General features: G+C 41.2%; 1 protein-coding gene across 5 annotated transcripts in view; it reads right to left on the bottom strand.

Annotated features, from left to right (window-relative positions):
- Nucleotides 1-10,635, bottom strand: part of RNGTT (RNA guanylyltransferase and 5'-phosphatase) — a 152,244-nt gene extending 141,609 nt beyond the window's left edge. For all 5 annotated transcript variants that reach the window (XM_044427866.1, XM_044427874.1, XM_044427889.1 and 2 more), the window contains exons 1-4: nucleotides 10,431-10,635; nucleotides 6,388-6,497; nucleotides 4,588-4,691; nucleotides 4,420-4,508 (exon numbers count right to left, since the gene is read on the bottom strand). In XM_044427866.1, the coding sequence (XP_044283801.1) occupies nucleotides 4,420-4,508; nucleotides 4,588-4,691; nucleotides 6,388-6,497; nucleotides 10,431-10,494 (367 nt within the window). In that variant the 5' untranslated portion in view covers nucleotides 10,495-10,635. The remainder of the gene's footprint in view (nucleotides 1-4,419; nucleotides 4,509-4,587; nucleotides 4,692-6,387; nucleotides 6,498-10,430) is intronic.
- Nucleotides 10,636-23,674: the final 13,039 nt, after the last annotated feature.

Below are 23,674 nucleotides of genomic sequence, written 5' to 3'. Positions count from 1 at the left end.
AGAAAAATGCAAGCGAGTCTGGAACAGTGGTATGCGATAACGTTGTGTGAAATTGGGTAAAAGTGCATCAGAAACATTGGAAACGTTGGAAATGATGAGGAAAGCTTATGGAGAAGCTGTGCTATCATCTGCACAAGTGTACCGATGGCAAAAGTTGAGATTGGCTAAACTCGGATCCTTCACCACGACAACACACCAAGTCACAATTCTTTGGCTGTCAGAGGGTTTTTGGCTGAAAAACACATCACAGTGCTTCCCCATCCACCCTACAGTCCCGACTTGGCTCCTTGAGACGTTTTCATCTTCCCAAGGATGAAGAATGGTTTGAAAGGGTACCATTTTGGTAGTGTGGATAACGACCAAAGAGCCACTACGCAGGTTCTGAACGCCATCCGACTTGAAGACTTCCAGGATTGTTTTAGAACCTGTGAAGTCACTACCACTTACATGCAAGTGGTAGTGATGGCACGCATCCCTCCCTGCACATAACAAAATGGTGAGTTTGGTAGAAGAATATGCTCAAACCCTTTTCCTGGACATGCTATCTTTCCAATATATGCTTTTGTTTTGGGAAACACTGAGACATGCAATCTCATCCAAATGTAAAGCCCTTTACCACAGGGTCACTAATTATATACTCCAAATCATATTTTAACCATTGTGAAATAGTCCTGTCAACATATTCAAAACTGCACAATATCCCAATTATACACATGAAAGACATAAATATTAAATACTTCTTTTAAGGGTGACAAATTGCCATGCTGTTGTTCCAAGTTAGCTCTCATTGAACAGTCATACAACTAGAAAGTTTGTTCCCACAGAAGAGCCATACCGGTGCAAAATATTTAATTTCCAAACACAAAAAGACAATCGCAATGCTAAAGTAATTCCCAACAGGAAGTTGTAGCACCCACATCTTAGTTCCTTACTACCATTTACAACTACTATGAACACATTTTATGAGCTTTAATTCTCAGATAATGAGTTTGTACTTAGGAAAAAAAAACAGCACTAACAAAAATTTAATGCAAATGAAAACCACAAATCCTAACCCTATGAAAAGGCCCTAAAAGATCTGATCCACTTCCTTGGGCCCAGCTTACCCAAGCCGCCCCCCCCCCTGCAGTGACAGCCACCCCATAAGTGCCCAAGAAGCACTTCAGGGTGACTATCACTGGCTCTGGGCCCCTGCCGCAATCGCAAGGCCTGTCTTGTTCGCTGTGGCTTTCTCGCCCTTTTCCCTCCTCTTTGTGATCTCCAAATTGATGGTGCCTTCAAAGTGCCCAGACAGCAGTATCCATCAATGGTTTGTCACCTTTTATTTTAACTTTTGGCACATCAGAATTTGTGTGTAATTTTTGGTTTTGAGTTTTTTTAAAAAATCTACTCAGTTCAGTGCAAGTACACTCTAACACAAAAACTCAAAGTGCAGCACACAACCATCAGAGACACTGATCCAAAGGAGATACAAAACTGTATTACTTTTCACTCTCTTTTCACTATGGCTGTGAAAAGGAAAGCAGTCCATGGAAAGCAAAGACATAACTGAAATTTGCTCACAGAAAGAGGTGAGCTGGCAGATCACCCCATTCTTAGCAAGAATCTCTACTTTTTTGGCTGGACCTGATTCTTCTTAGTTCATGAATCCTTTCTGCACTTTCTGGAGAACCTATGAGTTCAAGTATGAGCTACCCTTTCTACAAAAGTGTAGAGTTTTGACAGCTGACAAAGCTCAGGCTTTTAAGACTTTGTGGGGGGGAGGCGGGTATCAGGGCCAATCATGTTTTTTGAACAGGGACATATGCATATAGAAATGTACCTTTCCTCTGAAAAACACCAGATTAACCCCATCAAAAAAAACCAACTTTAAAAGGAAGCTGTCTGTCAAAACTTTGTGCTTTCATAAAAGGAGTTAGCTCACATTTTTCCACAATGCCAAGCATCCAGAGTCTCAGGAAAAGGTAGAAAAGATACAGGATACTGAAAAGAATCAGGTTCAACTAAAAAAGCAGAGGATCTCAGCACAAAGGGGATGATCTACCACTCACCCCCTTTTGCAAGAAAAGTTTACTCTTTACTTTTCCTAGTTCACTTTTTGACAGTTGTTAAAAGAAAGCAAAGTGGAAAAAATCTTCCCAGATTCTTCAGGTCAAAGTCCATGATAGGTGCCCGCTGTACTTTGAGAGCAGGCATCCCTCCAGGACATTGTCCAAGCAAGGCGAGCCATGTTGGACATGCAGAAATCTAGAAGAGCACACTTGATCAAGTCCAACTAGAAAGATTTTTAAAACTTATGAAAACATATGTCCACATTTAGGGAAGAAAAAACAGACTGCAAACCTGACAGCATTTTGAAGGGGCTGTCACTGACTGCTAGTTTAGAGATCATTGTTCATGATCTCTCAAAGAAAAAAGCTAAAAGGAAAAAAAAACCACAGCAAGCAAGAAAGAACTTGTAATCATAGCAGGGGGACAGGACACAAGTCACTCCTTTTGCAGAGTCTGCAGGTATACTCACAGGAGGACAGAGGGGAAATGGGAACAACAACCCTCAGTGAGTCCAACTGTCTGTTAAGCACACTGTGGGTTGTTCAAGAAAGAATCAACCCATTGTAGCTTATTGCCAGGATGTGCTAAGCATGATGTGCAAACCAACCGTGTTTAGCCAAGACCCAGGCTATGAAGGACTCCAATGTACTCACTCTCCCTTCTAACATCAAAGATCACTAATCCTTCTAATACAAAATAAAGGAAGTTGCCTTGCACCAGGATATTTGTCCATCCAAACCAGTGCATTCTACTCTGATAAGCAGCAGACTGCCACGGACTTGAGACAGCAGTATTTCATATCATCTGCTACCTGATCTTTTATTTAATTGAAGATACCAGGGACGGAACACTGGACCTTCTGCATGGACTAATTATGGTCCTTCCTCTCATCAAAAAAGAGAAACTCAAACATGTTGTGTTGTGTTCTCTCTCTCTCTCTCTCTCATCATTAATATGCTACTGGTTCTTTGGCACCAAAAAATAAAGCAGTATTGGTGCAGTTTTCATAGCACAGATTTGGGGCAAACATTGAACCACACTGTCTTTCTTGAAACATTATATGCTAAGCTTAGTCTAAGAGACTAAGCTTGTAGTGGTGGGAATGTGAGGGGTAGAATAAGAAGTGGCAGGGGAACACCCAAGTAGTTTTTATCTAATATAAATTACCGAAATCACAACATGATTGAAGCAAACAGCTGAACCACAGCAAAGTTCATGAATACCAGATGGCTAGAAATGACTCAAGTAACACAGATGCTCCAGGTAAATAAAACTACTGATAAGGTCCTGCAGAATATTTATAAGTAACTTTGGATTGAATGGTACAGGTCGATTTAGTATGACTAAATCTATTTGCATAGCTATAACTAAAAATAAAGCCAAGGTAGCTGATATTCAAAAAAACGAAGGCTGTCCATTAGTACTTGGGATCTGACTACATTCCTTTGGGTCATTTGCCTATAGTTTACCATAATTTGCATTATCAATCAAGAACAGAATATACTTGCAAACATGACATGATGAGAGGCTACTGACAGACAAATCAAATGTTGTTCCAAATGGTCTGGTTCACACATAATGCCGCCTCAGGTTTACTTTTTAAATTCGGTGTTATTGTGAATGAGATACTGTGCTGATGCACACTTTTCAATTGCTCCCACAACAGATTTTTTTTCTCTAGCTTGTCAGAGGAGAGGCAAGCCAGAATTCTTGGTTGGTATGTAACACTAACTGAACCACAGATGCAAGGTTTGTGGTTTGTTAATACTCTCCTAGCTGCAGTGGGAATAACAGGGCAGTTTGCAAGAGCATGTTGCCTCATTTATAGTAACATCATTGTTATTTGTTAAGCAGGTCATTCTAAACATAGCAAGATTTTTAAAAAAATCAAACAAGACTTTAAATAGTGCAACTGGAGCTTACAAGGTAAATTGAGAGTTATAGAAGTAAAAATTAGCATAGTTCAAAGGTATCTTGGGATGGTTCAAATGTTTCAGGAATACTTTGGAACAATTGTTTTATATAGAAGATGTTACAGAACATAAAGAGCAGTAGATATACATTTTAAATAAGTATTTATCTCAAATTCCTTGAACATCTAAAGTGACCTATATCTCCCATTTTTTAAGAAAATAAACTTAAGATATATATAAGTGCCGTAAATATAAGTTTTTGAGAGAGGAGTAGATGCAAGCTATAGTTAAAGGCAACAAATAGGAACAAGGTGATTCTAACAAAGGGATACAACAGAAAAGAGCAAAGTTTAACATTGTTAAAACATTCAGCTCAGACTGATGTAAACAGAATGATGTAAACAGAAAAACAAATCAGAAGAAGGTCAAAATTCTAAAAACTGAGTATACATACCTATAAGTTCTGTTGGGTTCTTATTACTAAAATGTTCACATACACGAATGAAAGTTTCTGTGTTCTCAGCTGATGGACATTCCCCATGCCTGACAAAACAGAAGAGTCAAAGTTAAAGGGGTATTCTTCCTGTAAAAAAACAAGTGTCAGTGAGTTGTATCGTCTTACCCTTTACATGCAAGTTTTATATACATGATAGACTCATTTTCTATATCATTCTTGTCATAGAATCTAGTAGTGTTTGTTAAGTCTATCAGCAGACCCATCTTGACCTGAAAACAGCAAAACAAAAAACAAAAAACAGTGTGTAATACACATAGAAAACTCTTCAGAACAGTTCAGCAAACCAACTTATGCAGAAACCTTTACAGTCCCCATCACCCCTCTTAATGCCGTTGTTTAGCAGAATAAATGGAATAGTAATCAACACCATAATCATCTTGTGTGACAAAGAAACTCATACTGTGTGCACAGTTTTTGTAAGTTTATTCCTTCTATTTTTATTCCTCAAGTTGCCTCAGAAATTAGTTACCTTCCATTTGTCCCCCAGCTTGCCCTGCTTTCCTCAAACAATTCAGTGCCCAGCTAACATTCTTGCTTATCTCATCTACCCAGGAAAAGAGTTCTTGAACATGGGCATTCCCACATGGTCAGCACAGTAGGCCAAAATAGGACTTACAAAACTCACTGGGAAACAGTGACTAGCTAAATAAAGAGTTGGTTCACATACCATGTAAACCCATGGTGACTTGTCAGCATTGTTTGTTTCAGGGCAGTGTCATGTCAAGGCATCCAAATTTGTTGTGGGTTCCATAGCATGGTTTGTTAACCTCTCACAAGTGGCCCTAAAAGCCCATGGCTTGTTGTTGGGCTGCTTAGAGTGGCTTGTTTACACCATGGCATGATAAGACATCTGAACTCAACAGCATGGTGTGTCCATATTTTGACAGAAAGGCTAGAGAACCATAAATCAAGAGCACCAAAAATACTCAGCTACTCCTTATAATCTGGGCAATGGCATCCCCTCTTCATTATGTCTTGACATGACACTAGTCCATTTACTGCTCCATTTAGTCTTCTCCCTAGATGGCAGCACCATTTTTCTACCTTCAGGGACATTTGCACAAATTTAACAAAGGGTTTTTGCACACTTTTATGAAGATTTATGTACATATTTTTCTTCAATTTTTATCATATTCATAGCCCACCTTTTTTCCTTTCAATGAACTCAAGGCAGCTTACATAATTCTCCTCTTCCTCTCAATCTTAACCTCACAACAACAACCCTCTGAGAGTCTCTTACTTGTCCAAAGGCACCCAGTGAGCTCCATGGATGAATGGGAAACTAGATGCCAGATTTCCTGAGTCCTAGTGCTATGCTCTTAACCACTATGCCCCACTGACTCACCTGAGAAATTTGTACAAAAAGCACAAACTAGATTTGTACAAATTTCCTTGAAGATGGAGGAAAAATTAATGTTCAATGTGCTGAACCTGTGCAACAAAATCTGATAGGATACATGCAGGAAATAGGAAGTGCTAAGGGAGAAAATTACTCTAGTAAGCTGCAGTGCCTAATCATCTATCAGCTGTAAAGTAGTTTAGGAGTCAAAAAAAAAAAAACCCAACCCACAATAACTTATTGTTACATGCAATGATATAAAAAAACAGTGTTTTGTGTCACCATGCCAAACTGTCAAAAGTGGACTTGCAGGCCTTCACATATGCACGAAACATTTATACTTTTAATAAATGGGTTTTACCAATGGAAAAGCAATGAGATTCTACAGGAAGGAAAGGGGTTATTTTTATTTGTGGCTTTTCCCTCCCTAGTTCTGATTTGCCAAGCACCAAAATCCCCCAAAAAGTAATTTCCCCAACTATACATTTTTACAATTGTAATTCTCAAGGAAAAGAATTACTAACTCAAATATGGTAAAGAAATATGTATCCATTTTCGCCCTTTACCTTAAGACTTTTTAAGTAGTTGAACAACATGCTGGGATGAAAACGATTTTCTTCAGCAACTTGATCATCATATTTTGGTCCTAACATTGTCTTCAGAGGTAAAAATTTTGCTGTTTGACAAAAACATTAGAACATGAATGAGAACCTGAAGCCATATAGACAAGTTTTATTCTCTAAATCTGTTAAAATGCTTTTCAAAAATATTCCAAGAACTGTAGCAGAGTTTGCTAGAATTTCTTATAGTTTAGAAGTGTAAACTAATCAAAATGCGATAAAATAAAAACTACAAAAATCCAGTATCAGAAACTATCAGTAAGCGTTATCCCCTCAATTAAGGCTGGAATTAAAGCTCAGGATAATTGGGTACTTACTGTGAACTCACAGCACAACAAATGCCCCTCAGACGTGGCCCCTTCCTCGCTGCTACCCACTTACTGACCCTGCTCCTGCTCTGGAGCAGGCAAAAGTGAGAAAGAAGGAGCTAATAGATGCTATTACCCATTTGCTCTGTGGCTCTCCACATGTCAAGCAAGCCAGTGAAGCAGCAGCAGAAACTGAGAACTATGTTGGTAAGAAGGGAGACTCAAGGAGGGGAGCTCACTAAAGACTTCCCAAAACCACTGCAATCAACTGTGAATTGCCTAAGATCATCTACAGAAGGCAATTCTACAGAATTCTACAGAAATGGTGTAACTATGGGGTCAGTGCCAGAGCACATGTAAATTGCTTGGAATGTGTGCCAGGGGAAGAGTGAATTAGGGTCAATAAACCAACACTCAATCTAGATAAGAGAGAGATGCTTGTGAGACCAAAGAAAGCAAGAAATAGTGATCTAGGATTTCTGGAAGCAGATGCACAATACCTGAAATAAAAGATTTAGTGCTTAAGAGAACTACATCTGGCCTGGCTTTTTATTGATCAGTCACACAAAGCAGAATGTTTCACTAGAGTTGGCTGGTGTACCAGCTGTCTTTTAGAAAGGAAACTGCATGTCATGCTAACTCAACAAAGAAATGCATGGACAAGAAATCAAACTTCAGGCAGGCCAGAATATGGTTGGTGTGTCATCTGGGCCACCTATAAGGAGCACATAACACAATCTTTCAAGAGCTCCAGCACCTAATGCATACTCTAGGTATATCCATCTTTTCTATGTTCTATAAGCTCTGGGTGTTCTACATGCTACTTAGTATCATTAAAATAGTACTGGATTTACTGCATAATTCTTATCTGGTTCCAAAGCACTGAAAAGCAGCCTATGGTAATATAAAGATAAATAATAAATATGATGGTGAGTGGCAATATCAGATTTATTAAACAAGAGATACCAGAATTGAAACAAACCTGCCTGGAAGTCATGCTTATGAATCCTTTCTTATAGTCGAACTGACAGGAGCACTGACAGTTGCAGTCAGTGCGAAAATCCTTTGCAATTGCCAGTGATTGGCTCTTGGACTGTTTTATCATCACAACTTTCTTTACACTTGTAATCAAACTAATCATCACAATTAGAGAAAACCCCTTATTTATGACATCTAATTAGTAACCATGCCCATGTTTGTGAAGGTGGATTTTCTATGGGAGTCCTTTGTCTGTCCCTATTGTACATAAAATCTGGCTTATTTCCAGGGTGGATTTGATTTAAATCACAATTTAAATCACTAGTCTGTAAGACTAGATTTAAATCATGGTTTTCTGCCTGCATTACCCATAACTATTTGTAATTGTGAGCTGCCCAGATGTGCTGTGCCACAAATGTTTTAAATAAAGAAATAAAGTATAGGAGCTTCATTAAAATATTCCCACACTGGGGCTCTTTTATGATCTGCTACATTTTCTCCTCCAGGGAAAAATAATATGATAAACTTCAGGCTATACACAAAAGCATCCAAAGACTCGTGGAGTATTCTGCTCAAAAGATTGCACTTTCATATTTACTGCTTGCCACTCCCACCTTACACTTAGCAGCTTGTGCAGATCTAGTCCACTCTCAACAATCCTCTTCCATTCACTGAATTTTTTGAAAAGTGGCACTTAAGAGATAAAGGATTGATTCTGTGTACATAGATTTGCAAAGGAACAATCCTTTTCATAACTCTGTATATTTTATAGCATTTTTGCTGCGAAAGAGAGGCATGTGATCTCTGCAGACAGAAATTCACAGTTCTGAGAACTGCAAAACCAAACATCTGTGGTATCTTCTAGACAGAAAAACTGTCCAATAATCTTACAGAAATATCTGTAAGAGCACAACATTGTAAATGGATTAATGCAATTCATTTATCAAAAAATGTAAACATTGCATGAATATACAGCCTCATCCTATTCAATTAAAAACTAGTCCTTATTTCATGATAAATAACCTTTAGACTATAACGTATCTTAGACAATTTTTGATAGATTTTTCCTCAAAATGCATTTTATTAAAAAATCCATTTTTTTTATTTTTAAATTACTGATTTTTATCCACCCTGCTTATTTCTTTGTCCTGGATCATAATCTTAAACTGAAGATATAACTGGTAGTAGGTACACAATCCAAGTTTGCTATCAGCTGGTACTCTAGCTTTCCCCAACTTTGAAATGTATTATGTATTAAATTTGCTAGATGACTTTCTAACAATAAAAAAGACTGAAAGCATATTAAACAAGAATTAAATCAAAAGAAGACCAAAAATAATTTAAAACAACTGAATGCAATTTAATATGCCAAGACCAGCAAAAAAAAAAAAAATTAAACCCCATCATATGTTTTCAAATGTCTCAATGTCTTGACCTAGTACCAAATAGATGGCAATGCTGGCACCAGACAAAGCTTCCTGGGGAAAGAATTCTACATTTGGGGAGCTACCATAAAGAAGGCTTTCTCCTTTGTCATTCTTCAAATCTCTCTCAAAGAAGGCACTCAGAGGACAAGTTCAGATATTGATCAGAGTGGATCTGTATGTTATAACTGTAAGGTACCTCCTCAGTTGTTGTGATAGCCCATAAAATTCACCTTCAGTTGGACTCAGAAATGCACAGGCAGCAAGTGCAAATGTGCCAGACTCAGTTTTATATGCTTCACCTAGCTAGTCCCTGCTGTTAGCTCAGCTTGCCCATTTTGTACAACCTAAAGTTCCTGAACCATCTTCGAAGGCAGACCTACATAAAATTGCTTATCAGTAATCTAACCTGGAGTTTATCAGAGCAAAGACTACCAAAGCCAAGTTATCCCTATCCAGATAGGGGCATAGCTGAGCCATTAACTGAAACTGGGAGAAGGCACTTTGCCACTAAAGCTACCTCAGTCTCAAGCAACAATAACTTCACAGGAAAATCCCCTAGATACTAACCTGCTGCTGCTTCTTCCACCCACCCCCAAGGGGGTACATCCCTGTTCAGAACAGTCTGAACACCAGTTTAGAATAATGTGTTAGATTCTTTCAGATCACAACTTCCAGGAGCCTCTGCCAGCATGGCTAATGGTCAGGTATGATGGAAAATCTAGTTCAATGCATCTGGAGAGCACCAAAATGGAGAAAGCAGGAGCATCCTGTGATTAAGATACTTAGAATAATAGTGGATCCAGTGAGTCAGTTAAAAGACAACGTGAATGTAATTTATGCACTATAAAAAGAAAGGAATCTAAAAAGCCTCTTTTTAATCTTCCCCCTTTTTGATGGAGAACTTGAAGTAAAGGGGAGTGAGGAGAAAACGAACATCTTCCTCCCGACAGCAACACTGTTAAAAGAAATCAGATTAGGGGCACCATGCCTGCCTGCCTGCCTCACAGAAATATGTTTATCACTGGTTAGTTATTGCACAAAGTTAAGATTTACAAACTAAACAAGCTATCGGAGAATAATTCTCCAGAGACAGAACTTGCTGATGTGATTGGGCGCGGCCATTCACTCCTGTATTTGCACACTTAGATCGCAAGAATCGACCAAGAAACACAGCCGCACGTATAAACAGGCCTGAGGAATCCCTGGGAAGGCACAACTGCTACCATCAAAGCGGCGCCAGTCTTGCCACCTCTCCAACTACCCTGCCACCGCTCACCTGCCACGGGTTGTCCACGCCTCGGGCAGTTTAGCCACCGCGGGGGGATTTTGTTGAGGGACATAACGGTGCCGAAGACAACCAGAGCGCCTGACGACTGGAGCACTCGCCTCTCGGGGCGACGAGAGCGCCGGTTCCCCCAGCAACAACAATTTCAGCCACTTCGCCACCCAGCCGTAATACTGCCGGACCACAATCCTCCGCGGCTAAAAGCAACCGGTTCCGCTTCCGGGATCCTGCGTGCTGCGGATGGTCCGCCAACTCGAGAAAGGAAGGGCCAATTTTCTCTATGGTAGAACGATTGCGAGAGAGGCAGTTTAATGATACTCTCTGTAGAGATAGAAAGAAGAAGAGCGTTCTACTTGCAGCCGAAAAGGGGGTTTCCATTGTTGTTGGAGTGCACTGCATATTTACGTAAATAAGTAGCCTAAGGATGTGAGTTCTTTCATTTAATCTCAAAACGTCCCAGACGGCATTGCAAAATTGACAAAACCTAACTTTCCTGTTTTAGAAACATCCCCATTTACTCTCAACCGCAATAAAACCACGCCGGGCAAACCAGTAGCGAAAATTATGGAGCCCAGCCGAGGGCGGAGATGCTCGAGGGTTTGTGCCTGAGGCTGAGCGATTGCAGGGTAAAAGCCCCGCCCGTCGTTAGCGGCGGGAGCGCAGTCGAAGCATCTTTATCTGCACTTTTGCTTTTGTTTCATGTATAACCTATTACGTAGTAGTCCAACGGAGACTACTGCTGGGTTTTATCCAGACCGGAAGGGTGTTGCTCCTCTAATCTTTGTTGGGGAGTTGTTTAAAAATCACCTCCTATTGACATCGCCCGCACAAGAAATGCGGTATCCGCGCACAAGGTGCTTGGAGCCACAGCCAGCCTTCAGTGCTGGGATATTCACAGTGGACCTGCATTACAGAATTGCATAATTTTCACATAGACATATTCTATAATGCGGCGGTATTCATGGTGGACTTCGTTAAGGTCCCTCAGCCGCACAACCTCCTCCAAGCCTACAGTATTTTTAATGAATTCGTTAAGATATTGCCGCACTGCCATTAACAGGAAATTAAGACAAACTCGAAACAATGCAAGTACCCACATGCATGCACAGCAGCTGCCCAAGAATCATAACACAATGAAGCAAGTGGCATACTAGCATCAAATGCATCAGACCAGATCCTGTCAAAACCGAGCCCTCTTCATACAACAGCAGAAAATCAGCAGAGAGGGAGATAATATCAACGGACTATATTTCAGGGTTCTTGGAAGGCCCTGTCTTCCACCACCATCTGATCTTGCCCCACATTGTGGGCTGTCTTTCAATATCACCACCTTACAGTATTGGAAGTCTATGGCATGTAAAGTATTTACTCTGTTTTAGAATGCAAGATTTCATATGGTTTCAATATTTTAAGTAGTCCAGTAAAGAATAAGATTGCAGCAGCTGAGACTGTCTATTAGAAATGCTTAGGTAAATGAGGCAAACCCAAAAATTAAAAAAATCCAGAATCCACCAACACACACTTAACACCCAGCAGTGCCTTTGATTGTAACCTTAAAAGCGCTAGAGGGAGATGTTCCACTTTCTATCTTCACAGTAGCTCAGATACTGCATGGAGCCAGCTGCATCCCATCGGGTCCTCCAATAGACCCCCCTTTCCATCTGTCAGCCCTGACAGTGGTGGCAGCAGCATTCAAGCGCTGGGTCTAGCCACAATTTTAATTTCCCAGATTGACCCAGAGCAACGCCACATTAAAATGGCAACAAGACCCATCTGCTCCCAGCTCCTCAGAGTAAACGACCTTCTTTAAAAGCAGGGAGGGGTGGCGGCAGTCATCAGCAACTGGAGCCTCAGTAAGTGCCCAAAGATGACACATGCTGGCTCTCCAGCCCATGTGGCTTTTCAGCACTCCTGCCACATGCTCTCTTGGGAGATAATCATGATAATCTGTCATCAGCAAACAACACATGGCAGCACATGAATTTCCATTATTTCTAATTTGCTAAGAAATTACATTGCACAGGTTACAAAATCCATGGCAGGCATCACTTAGTCATTTGGAGAATCTCCGCAGCAGCATTTCACATCACTGGTGCTGCACATACTTGTATGCTGCCCTATAACACAAGAGCTCTATGGGTGACCCAGAAAAATAACAATGAGGTAGAGAATAAAAGCAACAGATTTAAAAGCTAGTAAACCCAAGCATCATAAAAACTAACAATAACAATGGGAACAGGAGGCAAGTGCACATGACAAATAAAAGCAAGCAGTGAAAAGACATAGTCAAACCATAAATTATTTTAAAACCACGTGTGAAATAAAAAGTCTTAAACTAGTGACGGAAACTGAGGAGTGAGGTTACCAAATGTTAGGGATGCCCTAGGAGGGCATTCCAGAGATGAGGTGTGATAACAGAAAAAGTCCTTTTCCTTGCCATTTCCCCACTACTTCATGTGGGGATGGGCTCACATAGAAGGGCATCCATACAAGCTCTTAAGGGTCAGATAAGGATGCATGGAGACAGGTATTTCTTTTAAATGGTATGGTCCTTGCATGGAGCCTGGACCACCACCTGGAAGCATTTCCAGTCATGTCAGGCCTGCATGAAATAAGAGATGAATTGTTAATTAATTGTTACTAAGAGAGTTTGTGTGGCATAGTGGTTAAGAGTGCAGGACTGGGACACAGGAGTTCGGGGTTCTAGTCCCCACTCAGCCATGGAGCCAACTGGGTGACTCTGGGCCAGTCACAGACTCTCAGTCTAACCTACCTCACAGGGTTGCTGTTGTGGGGATAAGATTGAGAGCAGCAGCAGGAGGAGAATGATGTAAGCTGCCTTGAGTTCCTTGGAAGGAAAAAGGAAGGATATAAATATAATAAATAATATGGATGTCTGCTAGTTGGAACCATCTTTCTTGCTGGATTAGTAGGTGGCTCTGTCAACTGAACCTTGGTCAAGAGAATGTTAACAATGAAACATAAAAGAAACAGCTGACATTTTACATAGTTCTTTGAAAAACAGGTTCTTCATATTCTTAAAACTGTAATTATTTTACAGTTAGAATCCTGCACTGGTGTCGTTAATGATCTAAAAACTGCTATTCTTACATGCCAAGTTGTTTCTGACTTATGACAACCCTATGAATGCATGCTCTCCACAATGTCCTACCCTTGACAGCCTTGATCAGCTCATGTAAATGCAAGCTTGTGCTTTATTTTAGGGAGTCAATCCATCTCATATTTGATCTTCCTTTTTTTTTTTCTTCTGGCTTCAACTTTCTCTAGCCTGATGGTCTTCTCCAGTGAGTCACGTCTTCTCGTTATAAACCCAAAGTACAACAGCTTCAGTTTTGTCATTTTTGCTTGTAGGGAAAGTTCTGGTCTGATTTGATCTAGAACCCATTTCCTCTTTCTGTGGATCCAGATTAAAGCTCTCCTCCAGCACCATGTTTTGAATGCATCAAGTTTCTTCCTATCCACTGTTTAGCTTTGACACCCTGTTACAGTGATTGGGAATATAATAGGATAGATGATCTTGGCCTTGGTCTTCATTGAAACATCCTTACAGCCAGTGCTTTTTTTGTATTAAAAAAAAGGTGCCAGAACTCACGTCTTGGGGTCACACTTTAACACTAAAAAAGATTTTCAATTCACCAACTTTTTTTGAAATAAAGAACTTATTTACCTTTTGCATGTAGCCAGTCACTCTACACACACATAAACATAATGGTCGCTGCCAGCAGTAAGCACTCAGCACATGACCACACGACCGATCCCAAGCCGAGCAGCATCCCAAGTCAAGCAGCGCTCTCACAATCAGCGCTGACAGAGTCTGTGAGCTTTCAGACAAGGTTTTGTTTGTACAGTTACTTCATTCTCAGAGCTTTACAGTGGGTCCAATAGTTAGCCTTTTCCGTGCATCATGCGCCCATGTTTTACCAAAGCTTCTTCCAGCTATTTTTCTTACCACACACAAACAAAATCTGTTAAGGACAGAAAGATGGAATAGCTGAACAATGTCTGTGGATTTGCAGTACTACATGCTGTCTGGAAGCATCTTGAAACTATATGTCCTCAAAGTAATATTCAAAAGGAAATATCCACAGCCTGGAATAGTTCATTTTTATTTTTGATTCTTAATATATTTACATGTACAGATCAGTAGGTGGCATCATAATTCCACATATTCTCACAATTCAGATAGTAACGCATAAGCACTGGAATTCTAAGAACAACAGTAGCAAAAGGACAGCTACTGTGATGCCATCTGATTTCGATCCACATACGATTGTGCTGTAAAACCTTTTTTAAACCAGGCAGTAAACCAGTATACAGTCAAATTTGTCAATTTCATCTCAAGCAAGTTTGCACTTGACAGTTCAAATTATCATCTTGTGAATGAACAGTGATGAAAAGCACGTAAGTCATACAATATGCTGTTTCTTCTATATTCCATGTTTTGTGTGCTTGCATTATCTCTTTTAACATGGACTTTTATCCAGTAATACAAGTCTATACAAGTCTTACAGTAGACCCATTGAAATAACCAGAACTGTAAGACTAATCCCCTTAACTAGGAGTCAATTTTATTAAGGTCAGACTCCTGCATGTGCTTAGACACTAACAACAACACCACCGACATAAAAATTAAAAAAATTAAAATCCTAGCCAGCTGGAATTTGTTAACTACTTATGTAAACATGCATAGGATTCCACTCAAAACTTACTTCTGAGTGAACATATACTCCTAACTTGTATATGATGTTGTAAACTTTGTTATAAACTGTCCCGCGACACCAGTAGATGGTCTATAAAAGGCTTAAATAAATAAAATAATAAATAAATTATTACACTATAAACCAATATTTTTTCTATTTATATCATTTCTTAACACATTTATATCCCACCTTTCTCTCCTTGCAATGTAGCGAAGACAAATCATACAGTAAATCTACAGATATATGTGAAAATATACAATTTCAGATGAAAGCAAGCTATAACAGAAAGACTGAAATAACCCAGCACCAATGGCAGAGAAGTGCTCATTTTAATTACTAGGGACACAGAAGCTTAACAAGGGGCAATTTTTATTAGGAAAGTGATAAGTCCTGCTTGCTCCACATTCCTGATCCAACACAGGGCCACCTGCAGCTATAATTCCAAAGGATTGTTTAGCCGGTGCTGTGTTGAACCTGCCAGTCGAGTAGGAATTCCTGCTTCCCCAGGCCATATCAGCCCCCATTCTGTATCGGCCTTGACTACCTTCTTAGTAAGGATGCTGAAGCCGTCATCCCACACCTCAGAGCTCTCTGTTCCCTCTGAGCTTATCTGCAATCTTCACAGTTGGTGAAGAGAAATCAATTTGCCTGTCAACTACATATTATTCCTCTTGTAATAATATTTCCATTGCACTATTCTTCAGAGAGCCAGTGCGGTGTGACCATCAGAGTGCTGGACTGGGACCTGGGTTCTAGTACCCACTCACCATGAAGCTCCCTGGGTGTCTTTGGGCCTAAACTTACCTCTCAGGTAGGGAGGACAACATAGAGCTATGTATGTTGCCTAGAGTTCCTCTCAAAATGAAAAAAAGGCAGGATAGAAACACGACAACATGAATTATGTTGAGGTGGCTTGGTCTTGAACTAGCCCCTAAGAATCATTTCAGTTACAGAAGACCTGCTCCTGGTAGAAATAAAATTGTTAGAACTGTTTTGCTGCTATGGACGAAAAGAGTTGTCTGAATTTTTGAATGATCCTTGGGTCTGTGACTATGAGCACTGTCAGGCTGAGTGCCTGCCCTTCAGAAGGTGCTCTTGTGCACTGCTCACAACACACTGGTTCAGCTGGAAATTGCAAGGAGAAGAGAAAGATTATTGATCCTCTTGGATTCTCTGTGGAAGTATTGCTGATGGCAAACTGAGATTCTAAACCCAGTGCATGATCTGAGCAACCACCACTTTTCCAGAAACATTTCTTCATCTTTTACTCCAAGCTTACCAAGTTTCTTTCCCCAGAGCACTTCCAGAAAGAAGAAAAACCAGGGCAAGAAATGCCAGGAAGACCCATAAAAGATTTTTCTCAACTCGCCATGGGAAATCCTTGCTTCCAGACATGGTTGTCAATGCTGCTATGGATTTTTTCAGAAAATAAGAAATGTTTATGAGGTTACAGCCTCAGAAAGGTTTCCCTGCACATTACAACAATAAGGCACCTTTCCCCACCCTGATGCCTTCTAGGAGGCTTAGACTACAATGCCCATTATCCCTAGCCCAAATAGCTATAATGGCTAGGGATGATGGGAGTCAGAGCTGCAGTCCAACCCTCTGGAGCTCACCAGGTTGGGAAAGGCTGTCTCCCCAGATATATTAACTACTATTAAGCTGTGCAAATGGCATATTCCATCTTGCAAGGGCAAACAGGGCTGTGCTATTTATATGGACTGCAGAACTCTGCCTTCAAGTAGCTAAAGATTCAGAAAAGGCTGCTGGAACTAGAGCTGATATCCCTCCTTTGCAGCCTCATTGGCAAGAGTACTTCAGACCTCTGCCCTTGAAGCCTGTTGCACTAGCAACAGGCCCACGCTTTTGCTTCCCTAAATATAGTTCAGCTGTCCAAAGGAGCCAAACATAAGCGTGCAGCCAGGTCTTTCCTGGAGTATGGTGGGGTCCCTACTCTAGCAGCTGAGGTAGTGCCAGTCTGTACGCAATAGCTAAGAAAATGCTCCGCCATCAGAACAAATTATGAGGAATAGGCTTGTTAACTGAACAGCAACAACGAAAGGCCTCAGGTGTGGAACGCTAAATGGCAGTAGCATTTAGAGAAGGCCAGGTGTCTTCACACACATTTCAAATCACATGTGCTTATTTCTCTGGAGCACAGCACATCTCTCTTGAGGATTGGAGAGTTGATTTTAAAGTGAATGTGGCTAAGAGAAGTTGTGCTTTCCCTCTCTGGTACGACCGCACTGAGAATATTGTGTCCAGTCTTGCCACCTCACCTGAATAAGGGCATTATTGAATTGGAAAAAATAAAGAGGAGGGCAACAAAAATTATTAGGAGGGCAGAGCATCTCTGCTGTGAGGAATGACTGCAACAACTGGGACAGTTCAGCTTAGAAAAAAGACAAATAAGGGGAGGCATGACAGAGCTTTTTAAAATTATGCCCAGACTGGAGAAAAAGGATAAAATTTCTTTCCCAAAACGCGTGAATCTGGGGTCATCCCCTGAAGCTGACTGGGGGAAGGTTTGGGACCAACAAGAGGAAGTACTCCTTCACACCCATATAACTGTGGAATTTGCTGCCATGGGAAGTAGTGAGGCCACCAATCTGGATGGCTTTAAAAGAAGATTGGACAGACTCATGGAAGAGGCTGTCAGCAGCTACTAACGTCAGTGGCTAAGTGTTGCCTCTTTCATCAGAGGTGGCCTGCCTGCATGCACCAGTTGCTGAGGAGCTTGGGCAGGAGGAGGACTCGCACCCACCCTGCCTGAAGGATTCTGTGGGCAGCTGGTTGCCCCCATGCGTATCGAGTGCTGCACTAGATGGATCCAGCAGAGCTTCTCTTTTCTTATATCCTCTTCCTTCCCCAGCCACCAATGCCATTGTATAGGAGATTGGGGCACATTGTTGCCTAGTACTGGTCTGTAAAACCGCATGAATATATGAAAGGACCATCGGCTCTGCTTTGCACACAGAAACATTCCACAGGTTCATCTCTGGAAGACCCGCCCAGAGCAGACAGAGAGCACTTCCCGATGAAGAGGTTGAGTTCTAACCATCAAATGGCACTCACCTGATTATGGTAAGTAGCTTTGGTCTCCCAAGCTCTTACTGCTTACTGGAGTGTGGCTTTTTGTGAGGTAACAAGCCACCCTGGTAACCCATGACTTGTTCTAGGAGTTGTTGGACCCACAATGGGTTTTTGTGTTGTCTGAACCCAGAAGCCCAGTCCCATCATGAATCCAGGGAAGCAGTGACCAAACTGCTCAGTAAGAGCAGCAAAACCTCCTTGCCGCTCTTGCCAAGGTCACTCATCCTGGCACCTGTGACAACTGCTCCTTCTGTGCCCAAGTGGCACTTTGGAGCAACTGATACCGGCTTGCTCTCCCACTTCCAACCATGACTACTTTAAATCACTGCCTCTTTTTAACCTCTTTAAGCCTTTTCATGATGCTTTTCAGTGTCAGCCACTGACAGCCCTTCCGGAGTTCCCAAGAAGCACATTGGAGTGGCTGTCACCAGTTTGCTTCCTTTTTTTAGTTTGCTGTCAAGCAGTACCTTCTCGAGAGACAGGCAAAGCTTGAGGTAACTGTTGCTTATGAAAGGGGGTACTGACTACATCTTCCCCATTCTGTGATCTCCGATTGTTCTACATCCCCTCTACCTTTTTCACACTTTCCCCAGGCTCTAGAGATAACAGAAAAGTAATATCAATAACATCCTCTTTTCATGAGCTCTTTGACAGCTATCAAAAGAAATGGCTTTTGTGTGATCAGGGATTTTGACAGGGCTAAACATGGTTGTTTTGAAAGTGTCCATATGAAGCCATGAAATCTGTCAAAACAACTGTTTAACCCCGCAAGAAACACCACTGGCTTTTATTGTATAATCCATTAAGAAGGAAAACAAGAAATAGCTGAATTATGTATTTTGAACAGTAGCACTAGTAGCCTTCTGCCTGGAAACTCCTTTACTAAGAAGCAGTGACATACATTTAAGCAGCCCTGTGTTTATGCCGAGGAGGAAATTCTTTTGTCCAAGTTATTATTTTTAAAACTCACACAAATTACCTTAAATGGTACTCTTTTCTTCTGGTTTTTCAATGGACTTTGGGTTTGTTGATGTCTTGACCACTGGATCTTGCTGAATCTTCATACACATACGCACACGTGCACGCACACACACCATGGAATGACACCTCACTAACTAGCTAGCTAGTAAGTAAGAAACAATTGTCAACTATGCTTAGCTTTTAGTTAACTGCTTTGAAAGGTTGATGTAATCTTTCAATCAAGCTTGGGATAGGATGCTTTTAAACACACCTATTACCCCAATTTCAATCAGTTGGTCTGGGTGTTGCTTCCTATTCCAGGCTGTTGGGATTGTGATGATCTCTATTGCACATTTGAAGGTTTATTAAAGACAATCCGAGAAGAATGAAGTTGGCTTCTTGAATAGCACTGTGCTTCCCTTCATTGCCTTTTAACTGTATGAACAGCAGGAAGCAGGTAGGTGTAAATGCTTCCAATGAGGAGTTAAAAGCAAGCAAGCAAGCCAATTCCTCATTACAGAAGAAAAATGTGGGGGAGTGTGTGTTCTGGCAGGAAGCCATATTATCTCACTCCAGGGTTATGCCAGATAAAAGGTCTTCCTGGCACTAACAATCCAAAGACATTTTGTAGCTCTTCAGTCTTTCTCCTCCAATGAATTTTCTCTGCTAAGAAAGAAAGTGAGAGGGGGAGGGGGGAACACAGGAGGATTACAAATAACTGATGACATCCCAGCCCCTAATAAACTTCTGTGTGAATGAGACAGGGCGTCATAAAAGCTTCATCTGGAAACAGCCAGAGTGATGTTCTCAAATCCCCAAGACAACACTGGAAGGCAAGTGGGAAAAGGTGCAAATCAGCACGTGGACAACCTGTGACACACTGCCGATTAATTACATCAGTGTAAGAAGTCTGCCATAACCGCATTATGGTTTTCCAGGTTAGCAACACCTACAGATCATGTAGGCTACGTCTTACTTCTGGCATTATGCTTCTCAGTGCCAGTTGTTGGAGAACATGAGCAGAAAAGGATGTCAATGCGCTTATGGCCACTGTGGGAGCAGAATGACTTAGACTAAAGAGCTGAGTCAAGAGCTGAGCTTCTCCCTCCAAGCAATATCAGTCTCAGCAGCATTTCTTTGCTAAAGATTATCATTGTTACATTTGAGCCTCTGAGCCTACACAAAGTGAAATGTCGAACCTTTCTACCATTCATTTCCCAAAGCTCTCTTTAGTAACCCATTTGTGTCTCACTGGGTGGGGGGGGGGGGGTTGGTGAAAGGGGACACACCTCTATTCTTCCCTTTGTCTGCCTAATTGGGCTACTGCTTCAGGGGAAGGAGGTTCTTTGTCAGAAAGACTTCCCATTTCAATGTCCCCTCTCTTAGGCTGTAGTTCCTCCCTGTTCCACAGTTGAGTAGACTGGTCCCCCATCTGCCCTTGGGCCAATCTCCCCACTGGACAATGTCAGGAGCAAGATCCCCCTCCCCTTTGCACTTCCCAAAAGCAGAGTGTTCTTTGGCAAAAGTTCTCAGTTCTCCAGTGTGCTTCCAATAAACTCAACCAATAAAGAATGGATCTCTGAGCATGCACAGAGTGGTTTCTTGAAACCACTCTAGCAACAACTACTAAGCATTTTCTTTTTGCGTACCCTGGGACCCCTCCCTCTGAGATGTCTTTTTTGGAGATGAGCAAGCCTCTTCTTTGTTCACTGCCCCTCTTGTTGGGATGGCCCATCTCTTCCGATGTAGTATCATGGGATCAAGAGTTATGCCAGGCTTGGCTGGCTGCAGGGGTTCTCCCATATCCACTCCCTGCAGTTGTAACTCCTGACTACAGGCAGTCCCCAAGTTATGAAAGTCCAAGTTACAAACAACCTATATTTATGAACTACCATAAAGTCTTAAAAAAAATACTACGGAAACTCTTCCTCGACAGTGACACACGTGCTGGTAACTTCCCGCCTAGACTTCTGTAACGCGCTTTACGTGGGGCTTCCCCTGAAGACAGTCCGAACACTTCAATTGGTGCAAAATAGAGCTGCCAGGTTGCTGACGGGGACGGGGCGTTATGCTCACATGACTCCAGTCCTCCATCAGCTTCACTGACTTCCCATTGAAGCCCGGGCCCAATTCAAGGTGTTGATTATGACCTACAAAGCCCTAAACGGCTTGGGTCCTGGCTACCTGAACGAGCGCTTACGTCCGTATATGCCCGACCGCCCTTTGAGATCTGCGGGAGAGTCCCTTCTCCGGGAACCCTCCATGAAAGAAATTAGGAGAGTAAGTACCCGGAGGAGGGCTTTCTCTGCGGTGGCGCCCAACCTATGGAATTCACTCCCCAAAGAGGTCCGCCTGGCACCGTCGTTACTGGTTTTTCGGCGCCAGGTAAAGACCTTTTTATTTAAACATCATTTCAATTGTTAAAACATATGATCTGGCCTGGGCAACTTCTTCTTCCTTCTCTTTCTCATCCTATATTTTTATTTTATACTGATAATTTTAATTTTGTATTTGTAAATCAATGTATTTTTGTATTGTTATATTTAATGGTAATTTATTATGTACTATTGTATTTCAATGTATTTTATCATGTTGTAAGCCGCCCCGAGGTTTCGGCAAGGGGCGGCATAGAAATGTTATTATTATAATAATAATAATAATAATAATAATAATAATAATAATAATAATAATAATAATAATAGAGAGAGAGAAAGTGAAAGGGGAGAGAGGGAGGCCTCTCAAGCATGCCTCCTTGCCTCACCATCCAGAAAACGAAATTTCTCTGGCATTTCCTTGCTGCAAAGAGGAGGCCCTGAAAGGGGTTTTTTTGGGGGGGGGGCGGGGGTAGAGATAGTCATAGTTCTTCCACTTTCACAGGGGTTCTGCTTACCTAACCCCCACAAATATGGATGGCCAACCTATACGTTATCTGACTTACATACACATTTGACTGAAGGACGGATTTCCATTTTCTCAGGAGCAGAACACAACCTGAGGACAGCCTGCATTCTCAACATTTGCCTGAACACCTGAGGAGAGTTTCCTTGATATAAGCCCCTTCACTTTTCCTGTTTCAACATCTGAGCATTTCCAGGACCCCTTGTCATCTGACAAGTCCAGAACTTTGGAACGCATGCCAAGAAGTTTCCCCTTTCATTCTCAACAGAGAGCTGCCCACCAGAACCATGAAACCACTATGCCAGGTTCAGACAAGCAGAGAAACCATGGTGAACTGTGGAAAACCATACAGCTGACTGTTGTTTCTTATCATGGTTTCTAAAAACCAAGCGTACCATGCTGCAATCTCATGATAGGCTTTGGATGATACGACAGACCATCCTGCTCAAGAAACCACCATTGTTTGTTGTGCCATGCAAACCCACCCACAATATAGAAGTACTAGTGAAGCCATACAGTCAATATTTCAACATACAGACAGCATTACTGGCAATAAAAGTAAAACCTTCTGCTGTTGTGTTGCACAAAAGGAATTACAGGGAGAGAAAAAGGTTTCTGGCTTTGCTAGGGAGAGCTGAAGACCTCCACAGTAAGTTTACAACAGCCCTTCCTGAGTTATTTTCTTCTGCTGTGCATCTTGGGAAATGAACAAACATGATCTTAGCATCAGAAGAAATTATCGCATATATATAAATTGCGCATCTTGATAAATATGCCACTTCTTCCCAAATCAGGAATTTCTAACATGTTACGTAAATGAATGCTCATAGAACATTTGCATTGTATTGTTTCTGTTTAAAACAGAAACTGGGTCAAAGCTTTTTATACCAGTTCCCGCTGGGTATTTCCTAACATGGAAAATTAGCAAGATGTACTCTAATCTGCTCCCTGCAGCCTGCTCACATATCTTCTCTGAGGCCAACAGGAAGAGAATGTGCCTCATTTTCTGACACACAAATGTCGCAATGAAGTATTTCCCCAGGACTACGCAAATGCTGGTAATCCTTTGCATGCTGTGTTATTTTCCTTCTAATTTATGTTAGTACAAACAGGAAAACCCAGCCAATGAGCTTCCTTTAATGGTTGTTCAGTCTCATCTTGATCAACTTAAGGTTCTTATACACATTATTTTCCAAATGTATGAAATTCTAAATGCAATATATGAAATTGATGTAACATATATAGGTTATATATGGTTAAGATACTGTTTCTGATTTCAGCAGCATTTCTATACTTGGTGTCATTCTTTTTAGAAATCTGAAATTGTTTTGGATGCTTGTTTGGGTGGCTGGACGTATATGAAAAAGATAAAATAATTTCAGTATCGCTGTCTTCTGGGGAGGTGACTTTTGGATCAGATGAAGAACCATTTGAAAGATTCTAGAACAAATTCTCTCAAACAGTAGTAAACCAGAGACATTACATATTTTACACATTTAAATGATAAAAAATGTCCTAATAAATTTATTATTTATTTAGAAAATTTCTATGCCGCCCCATAAA

The sequence above is a fragment of the Varanus komodoensis genome, unplaced genomic scaffold, assembly GCF_004798865.1.
Source record: "Varanus komodoensis strain SLA01 unplaced genomic scaffold, ASM479886v1 scaffold1, whole genome shotgun sequence".
Lineage (NCBI taxonomy): Eukaryota > Metazoa > Chordata > Lepidosauria > Squamata > Varanidae > Varanus > Varanus komodoensis.
The sequence above is the reverse complement of the archived record's forward strand: the minus strand, read 5'-3'. Positions and strand labels throughout refer to the sequence as shown.